The sequence below is a fragment of the Oscarella lobularis genome, chromosome 19 (assembly GCF_947507565.1).
Source record: "Oscarella lobularis chromosome 19, ooOscLobu1.1, whole genome shotgun sequence".
NCBI classification, from domain to species: Eukaryota; Metazoa; Porifera; class Homoscleromorpha; order Homosclerophorida; family Oscarellidae; genus Oscarella; species Oscarella lobularis.
The window spans coordinates 1,802,188-1,829,661 of record NC_089193.1 but is presented as its reverse complement, the minus strand read 5'-3'; the positions used below and the strand labels follow the sequence as shown (position 1 = coordinate 1,829,661).

Here is a 27,474-nt window from a genome sequence, read left to right as displayed (position 1 = left end):
ACTTTGATTCTAAGGGCCTAAATATCAAATTTAGAGCCTAAGCTTTGATTCTAAGGGCCTAAGTATCAAATTGAGGGCCTAAACTTTGATTCTAAAGGCCTAAATATTAAATTTAGGGCCTAAACTTTGATTCTAAAGGCCTAAATATTAAATTTAGGGCCTAAACTTTGATTCTATGGGACTAAATATTAAATTGAGGGCCTAAACTTTGATTCTAAGAGCCTAAATATTAAATTGAGGGGCTAAACTTTGATTCTAAAGTCCTAAATATTAAATTAGGGACCTAAACTTTGATTCCAAAGGCGTAAAAATTAAATTGAGGGCCTAAACTTTGATTCTAAGAGCCTAAATATAAAATTGAGGTCCTAAACTTTGATTGTAAGGGCCTAAATATCAAATTTAGAGCCTAAACTTTGATTCTAAGGGTCTAAGTATCAAATTGAGGGCCTAAACTTTGATTCTATAGGCCTAAATATTAAATTGACGGCCTAAACTTTGATTCTATAGGCCTAAATATTAAATTGAGGGCCTAAACTTTGATTCCAAAGGCCTAAATATTAAACTGAGAACCTAAACTTTGATTCTAAAGGCCTAAATATAAAATTGAGGGCCTAAACTATGATTCTAAGGGCCTAAATATTAAATTGAGGGTCTAAACTTTGATTCTAAGGGCCTAAGTATCAATTTGAGGGCCTAAACTTTGATTCTATGGGCCTAAATATTAAATTGAGGGCCTAAACTTTGATTCTAAAGGCCTAAATATGAAATTGAGGGCCTAAACTTTGATTCTAAGGGCCTAAATATTAAATTGAGAGCCTAAACTTTGATTCTAAGGGCCTAAATATTAAATTGAGAGCCTAAACTTTGATTCTAAGAGCCTAAATATTAAATTGAGGGCCTAAACTTTGATTCTAAGGGCCTAAGTATCAAATTGAGGGCCTAAACTTTGATTCTAAGAAGGAAAAATTAAATTGAGGGCCTAAACTTTGATTCTAAGAGCCTAAATATCAAATTGAGGGCCTAAACTTTGATTCCAAAGGCCAAAATATTAAACTGAGGGCCTAAACTTTGATTCTAAAGGCCTAAATATCAAATTGAGGGCCTAAACTATGATTCTAAGGGCCTAAATATTAAATTGAGGGTCTAAACTTTGATTCTAAGGGCCTAAGTATAAAATTGAGGGCCTAAACTTTGATTCTATGGGCCTAAATATTAAATTGAGGGCCTAAACTTTGATTCTAAAGGCCTAAATATTAAATTGAGGGCCTAAACTTTGATTCTAAGAGCCTAAATATTAAATTTAGGGCCTAAACTTTAATTCTAAAGGCCTAAATATTAAATTGAGGTGATAAACTTTGATTCTAAAGTCCTAAATATTAAATTAAGGGCCTAAACTTTGATTCTAAAGGCGTAAAAATTAAATTGAGGGCATAAACTTTGATTCTAAGAGCCTAAATATAAAATTGAGGGCATAAACTTTGATTCTAAGGGCCTAAGTATCAAATTGAGGGCCTAAACTTTGATTCTATGGGCCTAAATATTAAATTGAGGGCCTAAACTTTGATTCTAAAGGACTAAATATTAAATTGAGGGCCTAAACTTTGATTCTAAGGGCCTAAGTATCAAATTGAGGGCCTAAACTTTGATTCTAAAGGCCTAAATATTAAATTTAGGGCCTAAACTTTGATTCTATGGGCCTAAATATTAAATTGAGGGCCTAAACTTTAATTCTATAGGCCTAAATATTAAATTGAGGGCCTAAACTTTGATTCTAAAAGCCTAAATATTAAATTGAGGGGCTAAACTTTGATTCTAAAGGCCTAAATATTAAACTGAGGGCCTAAACTTTGATTCTAAGGGCCTAAATATTAAATTGAGGGCCTAAACTTTGATTCTAAAGGACTAAATATTAAATTGAGGGCCTAAACTTTGATTCTAAGAACCTAAATATAAAATTGATCTCCTAAACTTTGATTCTAAGGGCCTAAATATCAAATTGAGGGCCTAAACTTTGATTCTAAAGGCCTAAATATTAAATTGAGGGCCTAAACTTTGATTCTAAGGGCCTAAATATTAAATTTAGAACCTAAACTTTGATTCTATGGGCCTAAATATTAAATTGAGGAGCTAAACTTTGATTCTAAAGGCCTAAATATTAAATTAAGGGCCTAAACTTTGATTCTAAGAGCGTAAAAATTAAATTGAGGGCCTAAACTTTGATTCTAAGAGCCTAAATATAAAATTTAGGGCCTAAACTTTGATTCTAAGGGCCTAAGTATCAAATTGAGGGCCTAAACTATGATTCTAAGGGCTATGATTCTAAGGCCTAAATATTAAATTGAGGGGCTAAACTTTGATTCTAAAGTCCCAAATATTAAATTAGGGGCCTAAACTTTGATTCCAAAGGCGTAAAAATTAAATTGAGGGCCTAAACTTTGATTCTAAGAGCCTAAATATAAAATTGAGGTCCTAAACTTTGATTGTAAGGGCCTAAATATAAAATTCATCTCCTAAACTTTGATTCTAAGGGCCTAAATATTAAATTGAGGGCCTAAACTTTGATTCTAAAGGCCTAAATATTAAATTAAGGGCCTAAACTTTGATTCTAAGAGCGTAAAAATTAAATTGAGGGCCTAAACTTTGATTCTAAGAGCCTAAATATAAAATTTAGGGCCTAAACTTTGATTCTAAGGGCCTAAGTATCAAATTGAGGGCCTAAACTATGATTCTAAGGGCTATGATTCTAAGGCCTAAATATTAAATTGAGGGGCTAAACTTTGATTCTAAAGTCCCAAATATTAAATTAGGGGCCTAAACTTTGATTCCAAGGGCGTAAAAATTAAATTGGGGGCCTAAACTTTGATTCTAAGAGCCTAAATATAAAATTGAGGTCCTAAACTTTGATTGTAAGGGCCTAAATATCAAATTTAGGGCCTAAACTTTGATTCTAAGGGTCTAAGTATCAAATTGAGGGCCTAAACTTTGATTCTATAGGCCTAAATATTAAATTGACGGCCTAAACTTTGATTCTATAGGCCTAAATATTAAATTGAGGGCCTAAACTTTGATTCCAAAGGCCTAAATATTAAACTGAGGGCCTAAACTTTGATTCTAAAGGCCTAAATATCAAATTGAGGGCCTAAACTATGATTCTAAGAGCCTAAATATTAAATTGAGGGTCTAAACTTTGATTCTAAGGGCCTAAGTATCAAATTGAGGGCCTAAACTTTGATTCTATGGGCCTAAATATTAAATTGAGGGCCTAAACTTTGATTCTAAAGGCCTAAATATGAAATTGAGGGCCTAAACTTTGATTCTAAGGGCCTAAATATTAAATTGAGAGCCTAAACTTTGATTCCAAGGGCCTAAATATTAAATTGAGAGCCTAAACTTTGATTCTAAGAGCCTAAATATTAAATTGAGGGCCTAAACTTTGATTCTAAGGGCCTAAGTATCAAATTGAGAGCCTAAACTTTGATTCTAAGAAGGAAAAATTAAATTGAGGGCCTAAACTTTGATTCTAAGAGCCTAAATATCAAATTGAGGGCCTAAACTATGATTCTAGAGGCCTAAATATTAAATTGAGGGCCTAAACTTTGATTCTAAGAGCCTAAATATCAAATTGAGGGCCTAAACTATGATTCTAAAAGCCTAAATATTAAATTGAGGGCCTAAACTTTCATTCTAAAGGCCTAAATATTAAATTGAGGGCCTAAACTTTGATTCTAAGGGCGTAAAAATTAAATTGAGGGCCTAAACTTTGATTCTAAGAGCCTAAATATAAAATTGAGGTCCTAAACTTTGATTCTAAGGGCCTAAATATCAAATTTAGAGCCTAAACTTTGATTCTAAGGGCGTAAAAATTAAATTGAGGGCCTAAACTTTGATTCTAAGAGCCTAAATATAAAATTTAGGGCCTAAACTTTGATTCTAAGGGCCTAAGTATCAAATTGAGGGCCTAAACTATGATTCTAAGGACCTAAATATTAAATTGAGGGCCTAAACTTTGATTCTAAGGGCCTAAATATTAAATTGAGGGCCTAAACTTTGATTCTAAGGGCCTAAATATTAAATTGAGGGCCTAAACTTTGATTCTAAGGGCCTAAGTATCAAATTGAGGGCCTAAACTTTGATTCTAAAAGCCTAAATATTAAATTGAGGGCCTAAACTTTGATTCTATAGGCCTAAATATTAAATTGAGGGCCTAAACTTTGATTCCAAAGGCCTAAATATTAAACTGAGGGCCTAAACTTTGATTCTAAAGGCCTAAATATTAAATTGAGGGCCTAAACTTTGATTCCAAATGCCTAAATATCAAATTGAGGGCCTAAACTTTGATTCTATGGGCCTAAATATTAAATTGAGGGCCTAAACTTTGATTCTAAAGGCCTAAATATTAAATTGAGGGCCTAAACTTTGATTCTATGGGCCTAAATATTAAATTGAGGGGCTAAACTTTGATTCTAAAGGCCTAAATATTAAATTGAGAGCCTAAACTTTGATTCCAAATGCCTAAATATTAAATTTAGGGCCTAAACTTTGATTCTATGGGCCTAAATATTAAATTGAGGGCCTAAACTTTGATTCTATAGGCCTAAATATTAAATTGAGGGCCTAAACTTTGATTCTAAAGGCCTAAATATTAAATTTAGGGCCTAAACTTTGATTCTATGGGCCTAAATATTAAATTGAGGGCCTAAACTTTGATTCTATAAGCCGAAATATTAAATTGAGGGCCTAAACTTTGATTCTAAAGGCCTAAATATTAAATTGAGGGCCTAAACTTTGATTCTAAGGGCCTAAATATTAAATTGAGGGCCTAAACTTTGATTCTAAAGGCCTAAATATTTAAATTGAGGGCCTAAACTTTGATTCTATAGGCCTAAATATTAAATTGAGGGCCTAAACTTTGATTCCAAAGGCCTAAATATTAAACTGAGGGCCTAAACTTTGATTCTAAAGGCCTAAATATTAAATTGAGGGCCTAAACTTTGATTCCAAATGCCTAAATATCAAATTGAGGGCCTAAACTTTGATTCTATGGGCCTAAATATTAAATTGAGGGCCTAAACTTTGATTCTAAAGGCCTAAATATTAAATTGAGAGCCTAAACTTTGATTCCAAATGCCTAAATATTAAATTGAGGGCTTAGACTTTGATTCTATGGGCCTAAATATTAAATTGAGGGCCTAAACTTTGATTCTAAAGGCCTAAGTATCAAATTGAGGGCCTAAACTTTGGTTCTATTGGCCTAATTATTAAATTGAGGGCCTAAACTTTGATTCTAAGAAGGAAAAATTAAATTGAGGGCCTAAACTTTGATTCTAAGAGCCTAAATATAAAATTGAGGTCCTAAACATTGATTCTAAGAGCCTAAATATAAAATTGAGGTCCTAAACTTTGATTCTAAGGGCCTAAATATCAAATTTAGGGCCTAAACTTTGATTCTAAGGGCCTAAGTATCAAATTGAGGGCCTAAACTATGATTCTAAGGGCCTAAATATTAAATTAAGGGCCTAAACTTTGATTCTAAGGGCGTAAAAATTAAATTGAGGGCCTAAACTTTGATTCTAAGAGCCTAAATATAAAATTGAGGGCCTAAACTTTGATTCTAAGGGCCTAAATATCAAATTTAGGGCCTAAACTTTAATTCTTATGGCCTAAATAAATTGAGGGGTACAATTTTTATACCAAGACAACTTTTATAATTGTCTCTTAAGAGAATGTTTAAAATCGTCCTAAAAAATTTCTTGAACGATTTTTGAAATCGTGTTGGACGATTTTAAGATTTTAAAATTGTCTTGGACCGTTTTAAACATGTCTTGGATCATTTTTAAAATTCTTCAAAAATTGCGTCAGATTAATGTACCAATAGTGCCAATAGGCAGTCTTCTCCTAGTCGTCTGACTTTGGGAACAAAATCAACAAACGTAGCGACGAAATTCGACTGCATTGTGGGCGGAAGACGACGTTTGAATTGATGGCCAAGCGTCTTCAAATGATGACTAACATAGAGGCAATTATTATGAAAAATCGCAGCCAATTGAGGCACATCCTATTAGTGGAAAATCCCGCGAGAAAAGAGGGGGAAAAATAGCCCTATCCTACCTGGGTTTTCTTATGCTGATTCGGAGCTAAGTAGTAAAACAGATCAATCATATTTCTCACAGATGCAAACAGGTTCATTGCTCTAAAGCTAAATGCTAAAAAGAAGGATAATCCCTAATCATTCTTACACTTCTCCAGCGGATTCCGTCGCTTCCATCAACGTCTCATACACAAAATCCATGAAATTTTTCACCCATTCACTAATCTGACAAGCGGGAAATTGAAAAGATTTCGGATTCAAGACACTCTCATCCAATCCAGGCGGCAAACTTCCACTGACAACCGTTCGTTCCAAAGGAAGAAGTTCACCCAAACTAGACTCCTCATCCGTATTGATTACTGAATGATCAGCCGACATGAGAATGTCTCTTGCTCTGGATAGAGCATCTTGACACTAATACTTCAAAATAATTCATTTGGAGACCATAGATATGTTCTCTCGCCTTTTTATTGCCATATTGAGATCGAATTTCGGTCGCGTACTCACTCAATTCGTTTGTATCGTGAGGAATAAAGCCTAGAAAAGTAAAACTAGTCCTATAGTTGATTAACTCACTTCCTGGGTCACCGTATTCTGCAAGAGTGGCTTCAAAATCCCTAGTGTTCTTCACGACAACTTGAAACGTATCCAACTGAGAAAAACTCTAATAAAAATGTACCTATATTGATTGGATTGCTTGCCTCTTTTATGTGACTTGGTGTGGCTGGCTTGATTGCTTTTTTGATGGTTGACTCGACAATGCTAGGCCATACGCCACTGCCAAACAGTTCAGCTGCTCTTCTACTCGCCGCGTGATCCTTCTCAGAACTGGAAAAGATCTCGCGAACGAATTTGAAAATGACGAGGAGTTTTTCATAGAGAATTCCTAGAGAAAAGGATAAGCTCCTTCTTCTTTTCTAGATGAAAAATACCAGGTGTTTCAAATTTGTTTTGTGACGCTGTCGTTTTTTTGAAGCATAGAACAAAACCCTTAGAATTATTACGTCAGAAAAAATAGTGCTGTTGCTTTAGACGTTGATACTTGATTGAGGTTGGATATGGGTTTGATTCTATAAAACGTTAGAGCTAATATAGTGAAACTAGAGGTATAAAATACCTTTGATTTTCGACGGTGTGATCCATGCAATGAATCCAAATTTTTTCTCCTATAAACAAGCGTGTACGGATAGTAGGAAAATGAAATAAAAGCGTACGGAAGCTCTTCACGACTTTTTCCATTTCTCCCAAGTAGTCCAATGCCAGAAGAAGATCACACAAAGGCAAAACGGAACCAGCTGAAAAAACGAATAATCCTCCTGTACAAAACTCATCTTTCTCACCATTTGACACAGCTGGTTTGACAATGAGTTGAACAGGAGGCACTTCAACGTGCTCCTCTTCATCTCCCAACCCCTTCCATGTGACAGACTTCAGCCACAATTCTCGTAGTTTCTCTACAAGCCGACTCTTCTGATCTACCCACTCCAACTACGAAAAACTATAAATGCAATATCTTTACGCTAAAAGACTTACATGAACTGTATCGTATATCTCTTGGCTACAGCCTGCATTCAACGCTTTAGACATATCACTTTCCTTTAGGAGAATATTAGAGAAAAGGTTCTGCGTGATTTCTATCTATGTACCATGTCTCTTAGTCTTTCAGCTATAAGTAAGAAATTTCCATACTGAAAATCAGCAGGAAACGCTTCAAGTTGATCTTGAATCTAGCACAAAAAAATGATCTTTTCTAATAATCCAACTCTAAGGCCTAAAGACGTCTCTCTACTCTAATCTTCCCACTTGCCTTGCACAAATGATCCAATACATTCAATTCGTCGTCAATTGTTTGAACTTCGGCTTTTAGTACTTTCTTTCGATCCGTCGCTTCAATAACTTTCCCAATCAGTTCGTTCTGCAGCGGAATTTCACCTAATAAGAGTCGTTTTTATCGATTTCTTTCCTCGATTCGATCGGCTAGGCGTTCTCTTTCGCGAACGAGATCGCTGATCTTCTGACGCCATTCTTCCGTGTCGGCGTACACTTGTTCGAATTCCTGTCGACGCTGCTTGACGAGATCGTAGATTTCGCTCTGAGTCGCGACGAACAAGTTCGTTTTTCTCCGCCGAAACAGCTTCTTTATCTAACCTTTATTGCGTCCGCTTTCTTCGACAATTGCTTGATAAGAATATCGAGGTCCTCTCGAACGAAACGGCTCGATTTGCCTAAAACAGCGGCAAGCAAAGAGTCCGCCATTTTTCTCTCTTTAGCGCGCGCGCGCGAAGACTTCCGGATAAATACGGTAATACTGTACTGTAACAATCGTATGCCAAAAAAACGCAAGGCATCGTCCCTGTTTATTCCGCTTCCATAAGTGGGCCTGGTTCGTGATATTTCATAAAGCGTCTATAAAGAAAAAGTTCTTATATAAATAAATTAATTAATTAATTGAGGAATTCTAACCGATATCTACGAAACTTGCTACTTTCAGCGTTCTTTACTCTAGCCTCTTCCTCCTGCTTTTTAATAAAAGCCTACATAAATAAACCCATAAGAAACGTCCTGCGAGTCTAAAATCAATTCTAACGGCGTAATTTTCCCCAATCCAAAGGCGTTTCTGAACAAACTCTATTTGCTTTTCATTACCAACACTCTATACATAATATAATTCTCTTTCCCTGTTCTCGTGTTCTGTTATGATATTAGCCTTACTTCCCACTGAGTTTGCGTCAATTTCAACGCTTTTCTTGTAAGATAGGACTGGTCCTCGTCTTCGTAGTCTAAGCCCTTGATTCGATACTTCCATTGCCACATGACAAGCCAGTAAAAATATTTAAAAATGTAAAAGGGACTGAGCAGTATTTGAACCCACAGCACGTCCACCAGTCGAGGCTTACTATAGCCTCCTCTACGCGACAAAGTATGGAAACGTGAGACTCTGAATTTGAATTTGAGGAGACATACTTAATATCGACTGTTTCTTCAATAACTTCACGTAAAATTGCCTCTTCTTCGGCTTTAATTTCTTCCTTATTGATAAATAATTAAAAATTGAGCTAATTTTTTCTCTCGTACTTTTGGTCTCTTTCGACGCCTAATACTGTCCATAAGACCCTTACTCTTAGCAACTTCAATAGCCTGATATATAATAAATCCCTTACAATTAATTAAGCCTATTCTTCCCCCAGGCCTCTCTGTACCTTAGAACGATACTTTGGCTGTTCAAGCAGATATCTCACCGCATCTCTGTACCGCCAAAATCGGTGAAGATACTAAAAACGTCCGGTACACCAACTGAAACGCGTAAAAGACCCCACCCCCTCACCTGAAACACGGAAACAAACGTTATGACTCCTGCTATGACAACGCGAACGTCGACTTTGGGCGCCACACGACGTCGATAATAGCGATAGTAATGCGCATAATATTCCTCTGCAGCGGCAAGTTCAGTCTAGCTACTTGTATCAGTTGCACTATAATACCGGGATTGTCGAGCATGTAATCATAGTCTCTTCGCGCTTCGTCATCTTTTAATATCTTGAAAAAAATGATGATGTCATGATTTTGTGACGTCATAAAACGACGTCAATTATTAAATACTTCGTAAGCGTTGGCGATTTGAAGAAATTTCTCTTCTGCGCCGGGATCCTTGCGTGTGAAAAGACGGTGGGCGGAGTCGCTTCAAAAAAATGGGCTTTCGCTTCGTTTTCTACCTTATTTCGATCCGGGTGATATTTTCTCGCTAGCTTTCGATACGCTTTGCCGAGTTCGGCTTTGTCTGCGTCTCTCGATATGTCCAAAACTGCGCAGACGTATTTCGCTCGACAAAAGACGGCGATCTAGCCGAAAGATTTACCATCGTAGCAGTTTTCGTGACCGCAGTAGAGTCCTCCTATAAGACCATCGTCCGGCAAACTCGAAGCGACGCAGAAAAAGGTACAAATGACGGTTTTCCAAGTCAATCGCATTGAGGATATTAATTAACGCGCGTCGCACTTACTACGTACACTCTTTCACGTGACCTCATGCTAACCAATTAGTCTAATCCCCAACTGATTTAAGTTTTTCAGCCAATTGGCTCGGTTCAAAGATACCGTGTTCCGTAATAATACCGCCTGTAATAAGTCTAGCTGGAGTGACGTCAAAAGCTGGATTCCAACAGTGAATTCCTGGTGCTGCAATTCTAATGCCTTGAATGGACAAAAGCTCGTCAGGTGGTCGCTCTTCAATGGGAATATCAGCCCCAGATTTCAAATTTAAATCAACTGAAGTTGAAGGAGCTGCAACGTAGAATGGAACATTGTGATACGAGGCAGCAATAGCTAGCTGATACGTTCCAATCTTATTAGCTGTATCCCCATTAGAAGCGATTCTATCAGCACCTACTACAACAGCTGATATGGATTTGGATTGCATTAGCGCAGAAACCATGGAATCTGCTATGAGAGTAGCTGGGATTTGATCATAGACCAATTCGTATGCAGTGAGTCTTGAGCCTTGATTGTATGGCCGCGTTTCTGTGCAGTAGGCGCGCTCCAGAAGGCGCTTTTCGTGCAGGGCCCGGATTACACCCAATGCCGTTCCAAATCCGAACGTTGCTAAGGAACCGGTATTGCAATGGGTTAGCACGCGCGTTGGCGCATGCGTGCGCGTTGCTATCGCCGAAGAGCCGTGTTCGCCGATGGATTTGTTATCCTTCAAATCCTTATCCATCATCGCTTCGATCTCTTCGACGAGAGCCGATTTGACTTTTTCGGGGTCTTCGGGATGATCTTTAGCGAGCGAAGCGGCCTTGCTCGTGAAATAATCGGCGGCGTTGAAGAGATTGACGGCCGTCGGTCGCGACGTCCGCAAATGATCGAAACTCGTCGACACGAACTGGGAAACAGATTCAGCAGTCGCAAAATTGCGCTCCTGCAATTCGACGGCAACGCTAAGCGCTCCCACGATAGCGATAGCCGGCGCTCCGCGAACCTGAAGGCGGAAATGCACGTGAAGACCTATCGTAGCGCCAAAACCTTACTTTCATTCGTCGAATAGCCTCCCATCCATCCTGTACTGTAGCTACGTGGTCGTAGACGCTCTTTAGTGGCAGCTGAAGCTGATCAAGAACATCTAAGCGGCCGTTTTTGTACCGAATAGCTTCCAAACTCATTTTTAGCGCACTACTGGTTGGGTGGTCGTTTAGCTCGTGGGTGTGGCATACACAACAGCTCAATTAGATTAGGACTAAAGTGCGGCTCTCCGGGACCTCTGTTCGACAGAAAACAGTCTCACTTTGACTTCGCTTTCACGGTGCAGTTCCCTGTCGTCAGTCAGAGGACATGGCAACACCGCTTTCAGTTCTCCCCGGCCAAAAACTGCGCCTGCGCGATATTCTCGAACGTCACAGCCTCCCCACCGATTTGACGGTCGTCGAAGGTTTCGACGGCCCCACGGACGCCGAATCGATTAGCGCCGGCGCGCGAATACGCATCCACTTCGTCGCGCAAGACGACGTGATATCGGCGGAAAAAGAATCGGACGGACGCGAGATACGAATACCGCTCAACTCGAGCGTTCTTTTCGAACCCCTTCCTACAAATCCCAAGCTCGACGACACGAGATATCGCACGGCGCGCGACGTGATTAGCGCGAATCCCCAACCGGGGCCCGTCTACGCGACCGTCGCTCTCCTCCTCCCCGATGGGCTCCAAATCGACGAAGACGATCTTATCGAATTCGGCGAGACGGAGCGCGACGAATACGGAAGCGTTTTCGTTCGCGCGACCCGGCACTACTTCAATCACATGACCCAAACGAAAGCAATAGAACAATATCGAGTTCCCGCCGACTTGGAGGCGAATTTCACGCTAACGGCGCCCTCAAACGAACGTTACCTCCCTTGCGAGCTCGTCTACGCGCGCGCGCTACCCATGCGCGCGCGTATGCACCTGCGACGCAAAGCGGCGCGCGGCGGACTCAGGCACGTGCCGGAACTGCCCGTTCCGCTTCGTCTGAAACGCTACGCGAAACGTTACTACGCTATAGCTAGCGAATTGAACAAATCCCAACGCGTTTTTGCACTCGAAGTCTACGACGAATCCCCTTTGCGATTTCTCGAGGGAAGTCCCGGGCGAAAATCCGACGAAGATCCCTATTATCTTTTGTACGGGCTCGTCGATTTTACAGCTATTTCTAAAATTGGGCCCCCTGAAGCGGATTTATCAGCTTATCGAGATCTGTTTCCTCTCGTTAAAGTGCCGCTAAACGAGAAAGTCAGCTCTAAATTGATATCCGTTAACGCCGGGGCTTTGAATTATCAATTGATTAAAGCGGCCGACTATCAACGCGTTGGGATGTTCTTTCAGCCCCATTCTGGTGGTAGGAAGTATACTAGTGAATGCGAAGTTGGTCCTAGGACCATGGATCTTGGCGAAACGCGTTTCTATGACGTCGTTTGCGACGAGGCGAACAGCGGCAGTTCTTTGAAGTTACGCAAATCGAAGATGAATTTGAAGTTGGAGGGTTTGTGTTGGAGAATGTTGGAGCTGGCGATGAGATCGCAGCTGTCTGACGCATCAGTCTTGCGGCTGAAGCAATTGGAAGATATTGGGAAGCCAGCTGAAGCGCCAGCGCCTCCCGTTCCTCAACGGTCACCACGTAAGTACTAGGGGGGCTCTACCACCTTGAAAATGCGTCCAATGCATGATGATATCTATAGGAAGCCGGGTGTGTACTTACGTTTGTTTTTAGTGCAACCGCACCCCCCCAGGGTTCAACGCGGGGAATCGTTTAATCTTCCTCATCAAACGGCGGGGAAATCGAAAACAGCCGCGGCGAAATCAATGATGAAGAAGGGTCTGAATTTCTTGCTGAGACGAAGTAGCGAGGAAAAATCGCCTACAGGTAGTCCGTCGAATAGTCCATCGGGAAGTCCGGGAAGTAGACTGCGTCGTCCAATTCCTCCGCCTCCACCCGGCGGCGGAAGTCCCTTGTCTCCTCGCTCTCGCTTGGCCCCTTCCTCTCCTGGGCCTCCGCGCCCTCCCCCTTACAAAATGTCTGAAGGCGGCGGCTACGTTTCCATGGTGAGAGATACTGCTCTCAAAGACGAGTTAACGAGATTGGAAAACGAGCTGAGAAAGGAAGAGACGCGGAAAAAAATGCTGAAGGCTTATCTCGAGCAGAGTGAAAGAGAAAAGCCGTCGTCGTCATCATCATCATCATCATCGCGTATTTATGATGACAAGGATCCTATTGAATGCTTAGCTGGCTTTAGTCGAGATGAGGTTTTGAAATTGCTGCGCGGGTGTGGGCTAGAAAAGTACGAAGACGCGTTTCGAGAGTTTGACGTGGAGGGTTATTGGCTCGTTGAATGCGATATGGAAGCACTGCGTGATATTGGCATGAGAGAAATTCATGCCGTCCGATTTCATATAGCTATTAGCAAGGGCGACTTTCCTCAGAGGAAAACGCTCACTCAGGTCATGTCATAAGAAAAAAAATTATCTGTCTACTGTTACTGTTTATCGACCGATTTGTTTTGGTTGTTTTCATTCTGCTAGTCTATCTTTTTCTAGTCTACTTTTATAAAAACTTGCTTCTTTTTCATCTATATCGAATTTAACGACACCGAAAAGCGACGTTAATTGATTAAATTCTCCACGTGCCAATGTGTATCGTAAGTGCGCTAAGGGTGTGGACGCTCGCGAATCGGCTCGAATTTGCGTCCAATACATTGATAATGGCTCTGCGGGTTAGCTAAATTGTAGTTTTTTTGCTTTTTCCTGCCCTCACGGCTTTCTCTTAGGCAAGACTGCTCTACGATTTTGAAGGTGACCCATCCGCGGGCGAACTGGTGCTAACCGAAGGCGAAGTCGTCACGATTATACGACAGGTTAGCTCCCTTGTCACTCACAGCAACAAACGAGCCGTTTTTCAGGACCTCGGCGACGGATGGTGGGAAGGAATTGCAGCGAACGGCGCCTCCGGTCTATTTCCCGAAACCTACGTCGAAGTACGACGCGATAGAAAGCAAATAAACGAAATAGATAGAAACCGTCGCGAGATTCAGTTAGGGGGGTGTTATTCCGAGTTCGGGGAACTTCGTCCCTCTTAGTGGGCGTGTCTCGACGCGTACTGTTTCTACATAGCTGCTCGATTTGGGTTCAAATCCCGCCCCGGTCGCCGCCGCGGCCGCTCCTCCCGTCGCATCGGCGGCGATTCCCGACATTCACGTCGATTCGGGCGCGGGAGACGAGAACTGGGATGACTGGGACGATGACGTAGAGGATTCCGGTCCCCCCGCCGCCGCCGCTGTCCCCGCCGCCGCCTCCGCTATCCCTGTCGCCTCTTCCGACCCAAATAACTTCAATTTAACGTCGCCGAGTCGACGCGGCTCGACAACGATTTCGCGTACGGGGACGATACGAAAGAACATCAACAGGTCGAGAAATATTATTTTTGTCAATAACTTTTTTTTTTCTACGATTTGGAATCGACTTAGATTCTCGTCCTTTGTGAAATCGGGTGGCGAGGCTTTTGTTATTGGTTCGGTGAGCCTGAAAATTCAGCTGAAGAGTTCCGATAAGCTGGCGATTGGACTGGTGAGGGGTCCTCTTCTTCAAATCGAGATATCTGAATTTTTTTGTCGGGCTAGGATACGTTGCATTGCCCCTCGTGGCAATTTCGTGGCGATCACTACACGTGCGCCATATCCGAGCCAACCAAGAAGAGCAAATATAAGGGAATAAAGAGTTTTACCGCCTATCAAGTTTCCACTTCAGTGAGACTATATCAAAGATTAATATACATATACATTAGTTTCTTAATTAATTAAGCGTGGTGTTGCTTCCGTGAGCCGACGGTTCAAGCACTTTGATTGGTTGCATGATCGGCTTGTGGAGAAGTTTACGATGCTCGTTGTTCCGCCTCTTCCAGACAAGCAGTACTCCGGTACATTAATCATTATTTCATTATTATTATTTATGTGGGATGTGGCTATAGGTCGCTATGGGGAGGAGTTCATTGAAAAGCGTCGAGAAAAGCTTGAAATTTGGCTCAATCGCGTTGCTAGGCACCCGGTGATATCACAGTGCGCCGTTCTGGATCATTTCCTCACAAGTGGCGACAGCGAAAAGGCAAAAGAGAGAGAAAAATTCATAAAAATTTCAGACCTGTTATGCAAATTTAGGAGTGGAAGGCCGGAAAAAGAAAAGCGGAAAAGGATACTGTAGTTGGATCAGCGTTCTTTCTCGCTCTAGAATCCGTTCCCAGTTTGTCGCTAGAGAATAGGTTAGACCTGGATAAGAAATACCTTAGATAGCTTCTCGATTTTATCTTCTTAGTGACCAGGAAGTGGAGAATTTTGGACGATTTTCTCGTCACATGGACGAAACGTTGCTATCGCTGAAAGACAAGTTGACAAATCACTGCGAAAAAGTATCAGGCCGTAAGTCTCAGCCTTGCATTATAGCTAGATATTTTATAATATACACCCTTTGCTCTCACTTTAGCGTTCAAGAGAGAGTTTCAGAAGTTAGGAACGAGTCTCCACTCTCTTGGAACGTGCTTTGAGAGTGATCAAAAACAATCTCGTAATTTTTTCCTAAAGTCTATTAAAAAGAATTAACTAAACTGGTCTTGCGTAAGCAGATTCTCCTGATTTGACTAAAGCCATCATTCACACGGGCCAAACGTACTCCAACATTGCCCTAGCGTATGAAGAACAGGTGAGAGACAGAGATCGCGCGTGTGTACAATAGATCAATGGGGGGGTTCAGCCTAAGAACGATTTGATTCCCCTGATTGACGGCGTAAAGGAATACGTCGGTTTGCTTTCCTCCTTTCCTGATATAGTCCAAGTGCACAAGGTGGGTGGGAGTCCGGGGTTTCTCTAGGCACTTTGGTAGTAATGGGGCTTTGAAAGGGTGCTGTTGGAAAAGTGCAAGAATGCGAGAAACTAGTCGAAGAGGGCAAGACAAGTGTAAGCATCAAGGCCTTATTATTAGGACAGAAGCACCCCTATTCTATAATATATATAGGATCAAGAAGTAGCTGATGTAAAAGGAAGAACGAACGCCGTTTCGGCCGTCGCTTTAGGTGCGTGGGAATCAGCAAAGTAGTCCCAAGGGGGTAAGACCGGTTTTCTTTCGTAGCTGAAATTAATCACTTTCAGCGAGAACGCGTGGCCGATTTCAAGCAACTAATGACCCACTTTCTTAAAGAGCAAATCGCGTTCCATCAATCCGTAAGACACGCACGCAGACACGAGACACTCGCATAGCAATAGAAATCCCACAGATCATCAGCAAGCTCACTGAATCGCTCCAAAACTACGACCAAGTCACAACCGAATACTGAGAAGGAGGAGGCGCTCGTTTCATAGTATTTTTGTACACACTCGACTAACTACCTAAGAACTGGCTTTTAAACTCGAAAAATTAACTATTGGGCGTTCGTTTCCACGTATTATTAGACTACAGTCGATTTGAGATCGCTGAATTCGGCGAGTATTTCCGCTCGTTGCTGTTTGGACAATCTCTGCGGGCGCGTCGACAATTCGTCCAATGACAGCGTCGATCCTTTGACGAATTCCTTATAGATAGCATCGGGGATAGCTTCGTTGCTTCTTCTGCTGCTTCCTCCGCCGCTGCTACCCCCGCCTGCATGAAGGCGACTCGCTTTGGGGATGATTTCGTGGACTGAATAGCTGCGTGATCGATGTATGGGATTAATGGTGCCGCTCGATGACGTGTGCCGTAGTGGAGTGGCGGTAGAAACGCCAGTAGGGGCACCAGGGATACTCAAAGCTCCGTGAAGAACACTACACATATAAACATATATATATCATTTGCGATTTTCGGTATTTTTCTTACTGTGGGTGCTGCGTTCCAGTTTCGGATTGAGAGGTTTTGAAGCGGTGTTTCTCGCTCCGATTCTGAGTGTAGGCGTGAGACAGGAAACTGGGTCTCAGATAGGGTCTCACAACGAGTCCTACCATGGACTCGAGTTTGATAAGATTTTCAGTTGGAGGCGATTCTCTCACCCCCTAAAAAAGTGAGTATAAATGTCGTTTCGTAGGTCAAAAGTATTACTTGGAGAACAAGGAGCATTTGCTTGATTCTTGGAGGTACGTTTCCCTCTTGTTCTCTCAATGCCTCTTCAAAATTAAGTATTGAGACTAAAGTGATTTATATATGTCAACTGCTACCGTCCAATTTCGTTTTTAGAACAATTATATCGCGAAAACTTAGCAGGGTCAGTGACTGAACGGAACAATTGAGAACCTGTGAGGACAAATTTCGGCCTAAATCCTTTTCAAAAAGTCTAGCTACTGCACTTCAATAGGGCAAAATATCGCTTGCAATTTGGGAAGGATAATGCAGAAGAAACGCTCCCAAAGCTGAGCTAGTTTTTTCAAGAGAGCAATACCTGGAAATGCAGAGGTAAAGAGAAGAGAAAAAGCCGTTTTTCTACGGAACTACATGCCTGTCTCTTCCTTGACAGCTTCTCGCAAAATGATCATGCCTTTCTTTAGCAAATGTTCCTACGTATTATTTATTGTCTTACTTCACGCGACAAAACAGATAAGGTCTAAATTGATTAACCTGATAATACTGCGGAATAAATTCTCGTACGTCCGATTTCAGAAGATTACTTCACATACAAAAATTTGATACTCATCAAAATGAAATTAAAATCTAACCTCAGTTGGACTCGAAGCGATTCCAAATCAAAGTTAATGTTTGTCTGTCTCTGCTGAAAGAGAGTCGTAACGGCCTTCTGCACCCTGAAATTTCTCTTTCAGTCTTAGGTTCCAGGCTATTATATTTTTTCGACCTATTCCAGTCTTCGTTGTTCAGCCTACTCACTCCCGGCGACGCTAGAGCGAAACGTAGACTGGTTTCTCAGCACCACGCGTGGCTTTTCTTACGCTGAATGGCATGGGAATCGCTAGAACTGGCCATGATAGATCTACGTTCTTTGTCAGCGTGCGTTATCACCTCCCTGCTTTCGTGTTAGAGAACGGAACTGCCTGTATTAGGTCGTTCTTCAACGTCGTTTTACTCGTCCGAGACAAGGTAAGAACCTATAGATACAGGCGAAGAGACACTGTCCTAGCGAGAGCGATATGCGCGATACCGATCTCTTCCCACACATTCCCACGCACTCTCGAGAACGAAACAGCCACGACGAAGGCTGTAAGAGAGCGAGACGGCGTCCAGCTAGTGGGCCCATGGGCACAGCCTCCAAGTCTCCGCAAAATAAAAGCGCATGACGTTGATGGCACTAAAGTTAGATTATCATTTTTAGCATCAGGCCATGATTGCCCAATCATCATCCGAAGACGAACGCGACGACAGCGAAAGTTCCGACAATGATCTAGGCCGCCCATTTTCACCGTTGCCGGTCATCAGTGGCGGCGGTGGCGGCGGCGGCGGCGGCGGCGACAATATTTCCAGCACATCCCGCACCTTCCTTTCCCCTATTCCTCCGCAACTGGCGGACTCGCTGTCGCGCCGCTCGTCGCTCGTACCCCCCGACCCATCCGACAAACTGCATCTCAAACTCTACGTCCTCGTCGCTCGTTGCATCGCCTATCCCTTTGCAAACGACCAGCACGTCGATCAGAGTCTAAGCTATCCGAAACGAACGACGGAGAGCCAGTTGATTCGCTTGCGTCACCACTGCGAGACGATGCTGGCGAATGCGGACGACGAGAAGTCGGACGAAGCGTTTTTGGGAGCCGTCGAGATTTTTCTCAAACGCGTTCTCACGTCCGTCGACGTTGAGACGATTGTTCGCGTTGGCGGTTGGACGACGAATAATTTTTCCGTCGTATTTGCTAATATGGCGAAACGGATTATATCCGAATTGGAATTGTCGGCGAATTTGACGATGGAGCGCGTGCTGAACGTGTGGATGCAGAATTTGAATATTGGAGCGTTGGATAAAGAGATTGTCCATCGGACGACGTCAAACGAGACGACTTTTTCCAGCGTAAACGTCATGATGAATACGGATCAACTCTACGAAATGTTTCAAGAAGTTCTGGGCGTTAAGAAAGTCGAGCACTTGTCTCTTTTTAATATGTTTCAGGTAAGAAATCATTGAATTTTTGACGGAGACCCTAAGGCGTTTTTTTTTTCTTTTAGTTAGGACACGATGATGAGCAAGCGTCTGCTGTGCGGCGAGAATTGGAAGCTCGCTCTTTGGCCTTGGACGCAATAGACGTCGTATGAAACACTTTCGATGCCGAGATCTTTGAAACAGCGTTCCTTCCTAGGACAAAATTCACCAGCAATTCACTAAACTCGGCATGGGAACGTTGTACAAGAGAGAAAAGGTAGAGATCATTGCTAATTTGATGCGTTTGCTCGATGCGAAAGGAGGTAAAGGCCAATCAGGGCAGCCAATGAGAAACCGGTATGCAGGAAACTCAATAAAAATCGATGCTAGTGGCTTGCTTCTTTTTATAGTCGACTAGCTATGAAACGGTTTGCAGAATCCGATTCTGGAATAGCTAAATCAGATATAGTGATGCCGTTCAACGTCGAAGTAGGTTTTCCCTATTGTCGAATTATTAATCTGAGATTGGGCTGAGTTTAGGTGGTCGTGCAAGAAGCTGGCGACATGTCCCTGCTCAATCTATCAGCCAAGAAAGTCTTCTACGCCGTCATGAAAGTCAGTGACACAATTTCGAAGTTTTTAGTCCACATTTGGGGTCTCCTAGGTCGACGGTTGTCAGGAAAAAATGATGACTGATCGAATGGAAGGAAATCGTCCAGTGTATGCACTCAGATTTTTTAAGGATATTTAGTTTCGAGTGGATTTCCTAGGTGGGAAACGGAGGGGAATTTCGCTACAACCGTTCCACGGCCACACGTCTGCATTGAACTCTATACGGAGAGTTCGGGTTTCTTTGAAAAGGTTGGAGTTCGATCCGAAGATAAAAGACTTGCGAAGGTACGTGGCTAAGCGAGAACGCATCTCATCCCATCGTCACGTATACGTAGATTGTTTTGACTCCAACTACGACGAATCCCGTTATGCTTAAGAAACACAAGGCCGATTGCTTTGGTCAGTCAGACAAAGTCTTTATAACCGCTTCAGCTAAAATTGATCGGCCTGATACAATGAAGAAGTCTGGGTGAGGAGTGTGTACGGCTTATTGCAAATAGAAGACAAATAAATGCCTTAGGTTTTTGTACGTCAAAGGAACGACGTGCTGGAAAAAATGGAAATTGAGATATCTTTGTCTTGTCCAGGTTAGATTAATTAATTAAAAGGAGATCGTTTATTTCTTACCCTCTATTTGGTGTGCAGGTGACTCCGTTCAAATTCGCTCTGTGCTCCTTCAACGAAAGGCACAGCGATCCCAAAACCGTTCTTCAACTGAAAGGATTCACGGTGGATTACTGCGAAACGGAATATCTCGAGGGTCTCTATATACGAATTCCTTTTCAAACTCCCAAATCAATGATTTTCGGATAGGTGACGCTTATACGTTTCAATTCAGGACAGATAGAGAGGGAGATAGTCTTATAATGGGATGCAAAGACGATAGGGATCGTAGTCAATGGGTCATGGCTCTCTATCGAGCCACTGGCCAACAGCACAAGCCAACTCCAGTTCGTCGTCCACTCAAGACCAGTGCTTCTGGTGAGAAAATTGACGTTGGAGGGTAGTTTATAGACCCCAGGTCCTTTCTTTCGATTTCCTTTGCTATTCGTATTCTCTTTGCTTCTCCTTGAGTGAGGATTTTTGTAGTTGATTCCACGAGTCAGTTGCTTGGCTTGGACGACTTCCTCCAGACAGACGTTACGCAGCTCGATCACGATTCCCTATTTGCGACGTTACTGAGCCGCGTTTTCGATCACAGATTCAAAGAAAGCACAGTCAGCTTGGTACACTTTATTATAAAAAGACAACAAGACAATCGTTTATAGGTTTTATTTATTTATTTATTTATTTATTAGGGTTGGCTTTCTCCGGGGCAACGATTTGTTCTGGAAGAATACTGCTCGCGATATGGGGTCCGGGCTTGTCAGTTTACGCTCTGCGCTCTGCGAGAGCTCGTGGAGCGATCGTGGAATGGCGCTATCGTCGATCCGAGTCTCTTTCACTACTGCTACACGTTTGTAGAGGCGCACATACACGGCTTTAAGTACGATAACGATAAAAGACGAAATTTTTATTTGTCTACGTTTTGATAGACCTGACAGCGGTCACACTGGAAGTGTACTCAACGAAGAAGTGAAAATATTTACGAAAGTCAAAGACGACTTGAAAATGATTTTATTGAGAAACGTTAGAAATTTTTGGTAATCAAAAAATCGCTTAGGATTTGTAGACATAGACGTAATAGTCTTGACAGGTCTATTTTTCCTTACGGATTTCCCCAAGGAGCGTTAAAGGGAACCCTATCATTACTGGAAAAAGTAAAAATGTTCCTAGGAGAAGAGAACATGCCCATGAAAAGGATTTAGATAATGGTTATTGAGAAATCGTCTACTGCACAGATGGCTGCGCTTGAGCACGAGATATCCGTCTGCTTGAAAACTGCTGGATTAAACGTCTACGCGTCGGAATCAAAGAAAGTGGAGAAGAGACGTTAGCTGCCTGTATAATATTATTTCAACCGAAAAAGCCGATTTTTTAGTGTGCCAATTAAACGGCGTAGAGGAGCTGGACAGTTCAACCGATCTGCGAAACTTGGACTATCTAATGGAGCTTAGCAATGGAATAATTTGGACTTGCGTGGAAGTCGAATCCTTCTACAAAGACGTAGGGTACCTAAGTCGTTCTGGTCCGCGTAGTTTTGATACTGATATAGGCTTTTAATCGATATCCTGCCGCCTTGGACACTTTCTATTCGACCCTGTGGGAGTTATACTATGGGGATCTACAAGCGGCGGTCGTAGAGCGGCCAAAGGGATCGTGGGATGTTTTTACTCTTTTTCATAAGGTCAATTGCTATCTTGTTGAAGGTATGGGCGAAAGGAGGGGACTGCTTTGGGGTTATGTAGGCTCATTTTAGACAGGATGTGTAACAGTAAGTCCCACGTGAAAATGCAGGAGTTATTTCTACCGCTAGTCGTGGAATATCTTACGGAGCAAGAGGAGGAGATGGGGCGGGAGATGAGAGCCAATTTGGCCGCTGAAACGTGGGAAGACGTGGCGAAGTAAGACAAAGAAAAGTACAGAAGGCACCTTTCTTATGTTGTTTCAGTGTGAAAGCGACCCACGATCTTCTTGAAAAGATAACCGATCTTTTTGACTTTGTTGAGTGTCTCAAATGGCCGGACGAAGACTTTCGTTCCCATCTGGAGACTCGAGTCGTGCGAATAGCCGCTGACACTGTCGAAAGTCTTGCAGAAAAGTAGTCAATATTTTCCAATGAGAATTCTTCTATTTTTTATTTCCCAGGATTAAAGATGCCTTTATGAATTGCTATCAGAGAAGCGAGTTTGGTCGCGATTTGCGATATCTCTTGCCTCAGCGCGTTTGCACGATGATAGGAGCCGTGCAAGACCTTCAGACAAAAGTGGGTGCATAGACGTAAGCATAGACTGGACTAAATATCCATTCTTAGGCTTTGCCTTTGTGTCAGAGACCTTCTATTGCCTCCAAGGTAAAAACACAGTTTCTGTTTCGTATTTCTCACTTTTTTTTTAGCAAAAATATCGATCCGATGTTGGGGAAGCGATTTCTGGGCACGTGCAAACGATGAAAGCTTGTCTTCTCTTGCAGGTGAAGAAGAGAGGCATTTCCTGAGTTCATCAATAGAGATTTCTTTGTTTAGTTGTCTTCAAACATTAATAATCTTCTTGAAAAGCTGAGCAGATACGATCGCGACTCGTTATTCTCGCCTTTTCGTAGAATAATTGTACGTGACTGTATGAGTAGTTTACTCCTAGATTGAATGCGTTTTCCTAGGCCCCCAAAATGGAATCAATAGACCCCTTTAGTCAGTTTGTAAATAGAAATTTGGGGCGGCTAGAATGTTGGTTTGTCCACGAACTTCAAGATTTCATGCTGGTTCGTCCCCTTTTCCTTTTTTGTTCCAAATATTTATTTTTTTATTAGTCTTGGTACAATGTTATGGTGAAGAGAATTTTGGATTTCGTCAACCCGCGCACGGGATCATTGCAACGCGAGCAGATCTTCTTTATTCATCGACTGCTGGAAGTGCGTGATAAAGCAATTAGAGAAGCGACTGTCTAATCTGTGGCTTCAGAATTTAGTAGCGAATTTTTTGGAGTATGAGCTTTCGCAATCCCAATTGAAATCACAGCTCTACACTATAGTGCAGAGCAGAATCGAGCTGGAACTACCGTCAGAAGAGAGTCTCGAAGTGGAGAGCGACGAGTAGTAAAGTTTGTACATACATATATAATGCTTCTTCAATGACTGCACGACTCCCACAAACGCATACAATTAAACAAACAAACAAAATCCCTAAGGTTATAGAAGAATATAGGAGCGGGAGCGGGACCCTCGCTTGCTGTCTGACGTCAAGTTTCTTTCTGTTGTCCTTGGGCGGGAATTTTCGTTTTGATCACGTTGCGGGGGCGTAAAATGTCTTTCCAATCACTCGTGTTCAAAGTTCAATCGCTGTGGGACGTGAATTTTCCTTCTGATCGTGTTTTGCGTCCTCTAATTTTTTTTGTTTGGCGTGAATTTTCGTTAAAATCACGTTATTTGAGGCGAGGCGTGAAATAGTAAAGCGATCATTCGTGTTCAATCGTTGTTGAACGTGAATTTTTCTTCTGATCGTGTTTGCGTTCCCGTCAACTTTTATGCACGAGTGGCGTTCCATGCGCCTGCACCGTAAGCGCCGCTAGCGCGCAACGAGTTGCAGACACTTGTACCGGCGTTCCCGTCAACTCTATTTTATGCGTGAGTGGCGTTCCATGCGCCTGAACCGTAAGCGCCACTCACGCGCAACGAGTTGCAGACACTTGCACCCCATAAATGGGCGTTCCCGTAACTCTACTTTTATGTACGAGTGGCGTTCCATGCGCCTGCACCGTAAGCGCCGCTAGCGCGCAACGAGTTGCAGACACTTGCATCCCATTAAAATAACGAGCAAACAGTTTTGAAGCAAAGTAACACGCAAATTTACAGTTTTGAAGCAAAATAAGGGGCAAAACAGTTTTGAAGCAAAATGACAAGCAAATTTACAGTTTTGAAGCAAAAATAAAGGGCAAAACAGTTTTGAAGCAAAATGACACGCAAATTTACCGTTTTGAAGCAAAATAAGGGGCAAAACAGTTTTGAAGCAAAATGACACGCAAATTTACCGTTTTGAAGCAAAATAAGAGGCAAATAGTTTTGAAGCAAAATGACACGCAAATTTACAGTTTTGAAGCAAAATAAGGGGCAAAAAAGTTTTGAAGCAAAATGACACGCAAATTTACCGTTTTGAAGCAAAATAAGGGGCAAAATAGTTTTGAAGCAAAATGACAAGCAAATTTACAGTTTTAAAGCAAAATAAGGGGCAAAATAGTTTTGAAGCAAAATGACACGCAAATTTACAGTTTTGAAGCAAAATAAGGGGCAAAATAGTTTTGAAGCAAAATGACAAGCAAATTTACTGTTTTGAAGCAAAATAAGGGGCAAAGTAGTTTTGAAGCAAAATGACACGCAAATTTACCGTTTTGAAGCAAAATAAGGGGCAAAACAGTTTTGAAGCAAAATGACACGCAAATTTCTCGTTTTGAAGCAAAATAAGGGGAAAAACAGTTTTGAAGCAAAATGACAAGCAAATTTACCGTTTTGAAGCAAAATAAGGGGCAAAACAGTTTTGAAGCAAAATGACACGCAAATTTACCGTTTTGAAGCAAAATAAGGGGCAAAACAGTTTTGAAGCAAAATGACACGCAAATTTACCGTTTTGAAGCAAAATAAGAGGCAAATAGTTTTGAAGCAAAATGACACGCAAATTTACAGTTTTGAAGCAAAATAAGGGGCAAAAAAGTTTTGAAGCAAAATGACACGCAAATTTACCGTTTTGAAGCAAAATAAGGGGCAAAATAGTTTTGAAGCAAAATGACAAGCAAATTTACAGTTTTAAAGCAAAATAAGGGGCAAAATAGTTTTGAAGCAAAATGACACGCAAATTTACAGTTTTGAAGCAAAATAAGGGGCAAAATAGTTTTGAAGCAAAATGACAAGCAAATTTACTGTTTTGAAGCAAAATAAGGGGCAAAGTAGTTTTGAAGCAAAATGACACGCAAATTTACCGTTTTGAAGCAAAATAAGGGGCAAAACAGTTTTGAAGCAAAATGACACGCAAATTTCTCGTTTTGAAGCAAAATAAGGGGAAAAACAGTTTTGAAGCAAAATGACAAGCAAATTTACCGTTTTGAAGCAAAATAAGGGGCAAAACAGTTTTGAAGCAAAATGACACGCAAATTTACCGTTTTGAAGCAAAATAAGGGGCAAAACAGTTTTGAAGCAAAATGACACGCAAATTTACCGTTTTGAAGCAAAATAAGGGGCAAAACAGTTTTGAAGCAAAATGACACGCAAATTTACCGTTTTGAAGCAAAATAAGAGGCAAATAGTTTTGAAGCAAAATGACACGCAAATTTACAGTGTTGAAGCAAAATAAGGGGCAAAAAAGTTTTGAAGCAAAATGACACGCAAATTTACCGTTTTGAAGCAAAATAAGGGGCAAAATAGTTTTGAAGCAAAATGACAAGCAAATTTACTGTTTTAAAGCAAAATAAGGGGCAAAGTAGTTTTGAAGCAAAATGACACGCAAATTTACCGTTTTGAAGCAAAATAAGGGGCAAAACAGTTTTGAAGCAAAATGACAAGCAAATTTACTGTTTTGAAGCAAAATAAGGGGCAAAGTAGTTTTGAAGCAAAATGACACGCAAATTTACTGTTTTGAAGCAAAATAAGGGGCAAAATAGTTTTGAAGCAAAATGACAAGCAAATTTACTGTTTTGAAGCAAAATAAGGGGCAAAGTAGTTTTGAAGCAAAATGACACGCAAATTTACCGTTTTGAAGCAAAATAAGGGGCAAAATAGTTTTGAAGCAAAATGACAAGCAAATTTACTGTTTTGAAGCAAAATAAGGGGCAAAGTAGTTTTGAAGCAAAATGACACGCAAATTTACCGTTTTGAAGCAAAATAAGGGGCAAAACAGTTTTGAAGCAAAATGACAAGCAAATTTACTGTTTTGAAGCAAAATAAGGGGCAAAGTAGTTTTGAAGCAAAATGACACGCAAATTTACAGTTTTGAAGCAAAATAAGGGGCAAAATAGTTTTGAAGCAAAATGACAAGCAAATTTACTGTTTTGAAGCAAAATAAGGGGCAAAGTAGTTTTGAAGCAAAATGACACGCAAATTTACCGTTTTGAAGCAAAATAAGGGGCAAAACAGTTTTGAAGCAAAATGACACGCAAATTTACCGTTTTGAAGCAAAATAAGGGGCAAAATAGTTTTGAAGCAAAATGACAAGCAAATTTACCGTTTTGAAGCAAAATAAGGGGCAAAACAGTTTTGAAGCAAAATAGCAAGCAAATCTACAGTTTTGACTGACTTTGCTTGTTGAATGACTTTGCTTGTTGTTTTGCGTCCTCTAATTTTTTTGTTTGGCGTGAATTTTCGTTAAAATCACGTTCATTTGAGGCGAGGCGTGAAATAGTAAAGCGATCATTCGTGTTCAATTGTTGGAACGTGAATTTTCCTTCTGATCGTGTTTTCGTTCCCGTCAACTTTTATGCACGAGTGGCGTTCCATGCGCCTGCACCGTAAGCGCCGCTAGCGCGCAACGAGTTGCAGACACTTGTACCGGCGTTCCCGTCAACTCTATTTTATGCGTGAGTGGCGTTCCATGCGCCTGAACCGTAAGCGCCGCTCACACCCAACGAGTTGCAGACAAATGGGCGTTCCCGTCAACTCTACTTTTATGTACGAGTGGCGTTCCATGCGCCTGCACCGTAAGCGCCGCTCGCGCGCAACGAGTTGCAGGCACTTGCATCCCATTTGTTGATGACTTTGCTTGTTGACTGACTTTGCTTGTTGTTTTGCGTCCTATATTTTTTTGTTTGGCGTGAATTTTCACGTTCATTTGAGGCGAGGCATGAAATAGTAAAGCGATCATTCGTGTTCAATCGTTGTTGAACGTGAATTTTCCTTCTGATCGTGTTTGCTTGTTGACTGACCTTGCTTAATTGTTGTTTTGCGGCCTCTAATTTTTTGGGTTTTTTGGGCGTGAATTTTTGCTTTTGATCGTTGCGGTGCGTGATCAGGCTCGATTTCGTCAACCGTACACCAACAAAACGAAAAATCAATCGCTAGTACTATAGACGAACGGTAAATTAAGCTATGAACGTATCTGGCGCGCAGCAGATCTACTATGACAGCGTAGCTCTTTTTCTTTTGCG

General features: G+C 41.5%; 7 protein-coding genes across 8 annotated transcripts in view; 3 read left to right on the top strand and 4 right to left on the bottom strand.

Moving 5' to 3' along the window:
* LOC136198508 (centromere/kinetochore protein zw10 homolog) overlaps window positions 1–8,370 on the bottom strand; it is a 12,396-nt gene extending 4,026 nt beyond the window's left edge. The window contains exons 1-16 of the mRNA XM_065988473.1: window positions 8,237–8,370; window positions 8,054–8,180; window positions 7,896–8,005; window positions 7,735–7,815; window positions 7,622–7,684; window positions 7,429–7,576; window positions 7,303–7,383; window positions 7,206–7,254; window positions 7,131–7,158; window positions 7,021–7,078; window positions 6,790–6,974; window positions 6,677–6,740; window positions 6,552–6,625; window positions 6,237–6,502; window positions 6,109–6,190; window positions 5,870–6,055 (exon numbers count right to left, since the gene is read on the bottom strand). Coding sequence (XP_065844545.1) covers window positions 5,870–6,055; window positions 6,109–6,190; window positions 6,237–6,502; window positions 6,552–6,625; window positions 6,677–6,740; window positions 6,790–6,974; window positions 7,021–7,078; window positions 7,131–7,158; window positions 7,206–7,254; window positions 7,303–7,383; window positions 7,429–7,576; window positions 7,622–7,684; window positions 7,735–7,815; window positions 7,896–8,005; window positions 8,054–8,180; window positions 8,237–8,344 — 1,710 coding nt within the window. The 5' untranslated portion in view covers window positions 8,345–8,370. The remainder of the gene's footprint in view (window positions 1–5,869; window positions 6,056–6,108; window positions 6,191–6,236; window positions 6,503–6,551; window positions 6,626–6,676; window positions 6,741–6,789; window positions 6,975–7,020; window positions 7,079–7,130; window positions 7,159–7,205; window positions 7,255–7,302; window positions 7,384–7,428; window positions 7,577–7,621; window positions 7,685–7,734; window positions 7,816–7,895; window positions 8,006–8,053; window positions 8,181–8,236) is intronic.
* Window positions 8,371–10,098, bottom strand: LOC136198513 (dnaJ homolog subfamily C member 25-like). Its single transcript, XM_065988479.1, has 12 exons — window positions 9,945–10,098; window positions 9,802–9,890; window positions 9,689–9,736; window positions 9,571–9,625; window positions 9,414–9,520; window positions 9,289–9,360; window positions 9,164–9,226; window positions 9,053–9,117; window positions 8,801–8,996; window positions 8,676–8,741; window positions 8,552–8,622; window positions 8,371–8,494 (listed from the first exon to the last, which is right to left on the bottom strand). The coding sequence occupies exons 1-12, from the start codon at window positions 10,054–10,056 to the stop codon at window positions 8,446–8,448; spliced, it is 993 nt and encodes a 330-aa protein (XP_065844551.1). The 5' UTR covers window positions 10,057–10,098; the 3' UTR covers window positions 8,371–8,445.
* LOC136198511 (methylthioribose-1-phosphate isomerase-like) lies at window positions 10,098–12,110 on the bottom strand. Its single transcript, XM_065988476.1, has 2 exons — window positions 11,112–12,110; window positions 10,098–11,062 (listed from the first exon to the last, which is right to left on the bottom strand). The coding sequence occupies exons 1-2, from the start codon at window positions 11,241–11,243 to the stop codon at window positions 10,130–10,132; spliced, it is 1,065 nt and encodes a 354-aa protein (XP_065844548.1). The 5' UTR covers window positions 11,244–12,110; the 3' UTR covers window positions 10,098–10,129.
* LOC136198509 (uncharacterized) lies at window positions 11,322–13,706 on the top strand. Its single transcript, XM_065988474.1, has 2 exons — window positions 11,322–12,730; window positions 12,824–13,706. Exons 1-2 carry the CDS (start codon window positions 11,413–11,415, stop codon window positions 13,561–13,563), a joined length of 2,058 nt encoding a protein of 685 aa, XP_065844546.1. The 5' UTR covers window positions 11,322–11,412; the 3' UTR covers window positions 13,564–13,706.
* LOC136198510 (sorting nexin-33-like) lies at window positions 13,705–16,560 on the top strand. Its single transcript, XM_065988475.1, has 17 exons — window positions 13,705–13,823; window positions 13,878–13,964; window positions 14,010–14,084; window positions 14,221–14,513; window positions 14,574–14,673; window positions 14,727–14,852; window positions 14,908–15,022; window positions 15,074–15,207; window positions 15,261–15,361; window positions 15,415–15,518; window positions 15,583–15,663; window positions 15,722–15,798; window positions 15,850–15,939; window positions 15,996–16,052; window positions 16,111–16,168; window positions 16,225–16,316; window positions 16,370–16,560. Exons 1-17 carry the CDS (start codon window positions 13,740–13,742, stop codon window positions 16,427–16,429), a joined length of 1,734 nt encoding a protein of 577 aa, XP_065844547.1. The 5' UTR covers window positions 13,705–13,739; the 3' UTR covers window positions 16,430–16,560.
* Window positions 16,443–18,300, bottom strand: LOC136198512 (proline-rich protein 5-like). 2 transcript variants are annotated; one of them, XM_065988478.1, is made up of 11 exons: window positions 18,073–18,149; window positions 18,003–18,022; window positions 17,909–17,951; window positions 17,775–17,858; window positions 17,677–17,725; window positions 17,558–17,615; window positions 17,409–17,500; window positions 17,280–17,355; window positions 17,164–17,228; window positions 16,945–17,117; window positions 16,443–16,892 (listed from the first exon to the last, which is right to left on the bottom strand). In XM_065988478.1, exons 6-11 carry the CDS (start codon window positions 17,592–17,594, stop codon window positions 16,541–16,543), a joined length of 795 nt encoding a protein of 264 aa, XP_065844550.1. In that variant the 5' UTR covers window positions 17,595–17,615; window positions 17,677–17,725; window positions 17,775–17,858; window positions 17,909–17,951; window positions 18,003–18,022; window positions 18,073–18,149; the 3' UTR covers window positions 16,443–16,540. The 2 variants fall into 2 exon arrangements, with proteins under 2 accessions (XP_065844550.1, XP_065844549.1); XM_065988477.1 differs by having other exon boundaries at window positions 18,003–18,300.
* Window positions 17,942–27,474, top strand: LOC136198506 (calcium-dependent secretion activator 1-like). Its single transcript, XM_065988469.1, has 28 exons — window positions 17,942–18,150; window positions 18,383–19,168; window positions 19,225–19,305; window positions 19,356–19,495; window positions 19,549–19,627; window positions 19,679–19,753; window positions 19,803–19,858; window positions 19,909–20,035; window positions 20,086–20,219; window positions 20,271–20,337; window positions 20,396–20,510; window positions 20,564–20,731; window positions 20,840–20,976; window positions 21,049–21,236; window positions 21,286–21,393; window positions 21,447–21,510; window positions 21,559–21,682; window positions 21,732–21,856; window positions 21,906–22,059; window positions 22,110–22,254; window positions 22,302–22,451; window positions 22,499–22,616; window positions 22,665–22,703; window positions 22,748–22,822; window positions 22,875–22,958; window positions 23,009–23,110; window positions 23,159–23,260; window positions 23,310–27,474. The coding sequence occupies exons 1-28, from the start codon at window positions 18,013–18,015 to the stop codon at window positions 23,442–23,444; spliced, it is 3,816 nt and encodes a 1,271-aa protein (XP_065844541.1). The 5' UTR covers window positions 17,942–18,012; the 3' UTR covers window positions 23,445–27,474.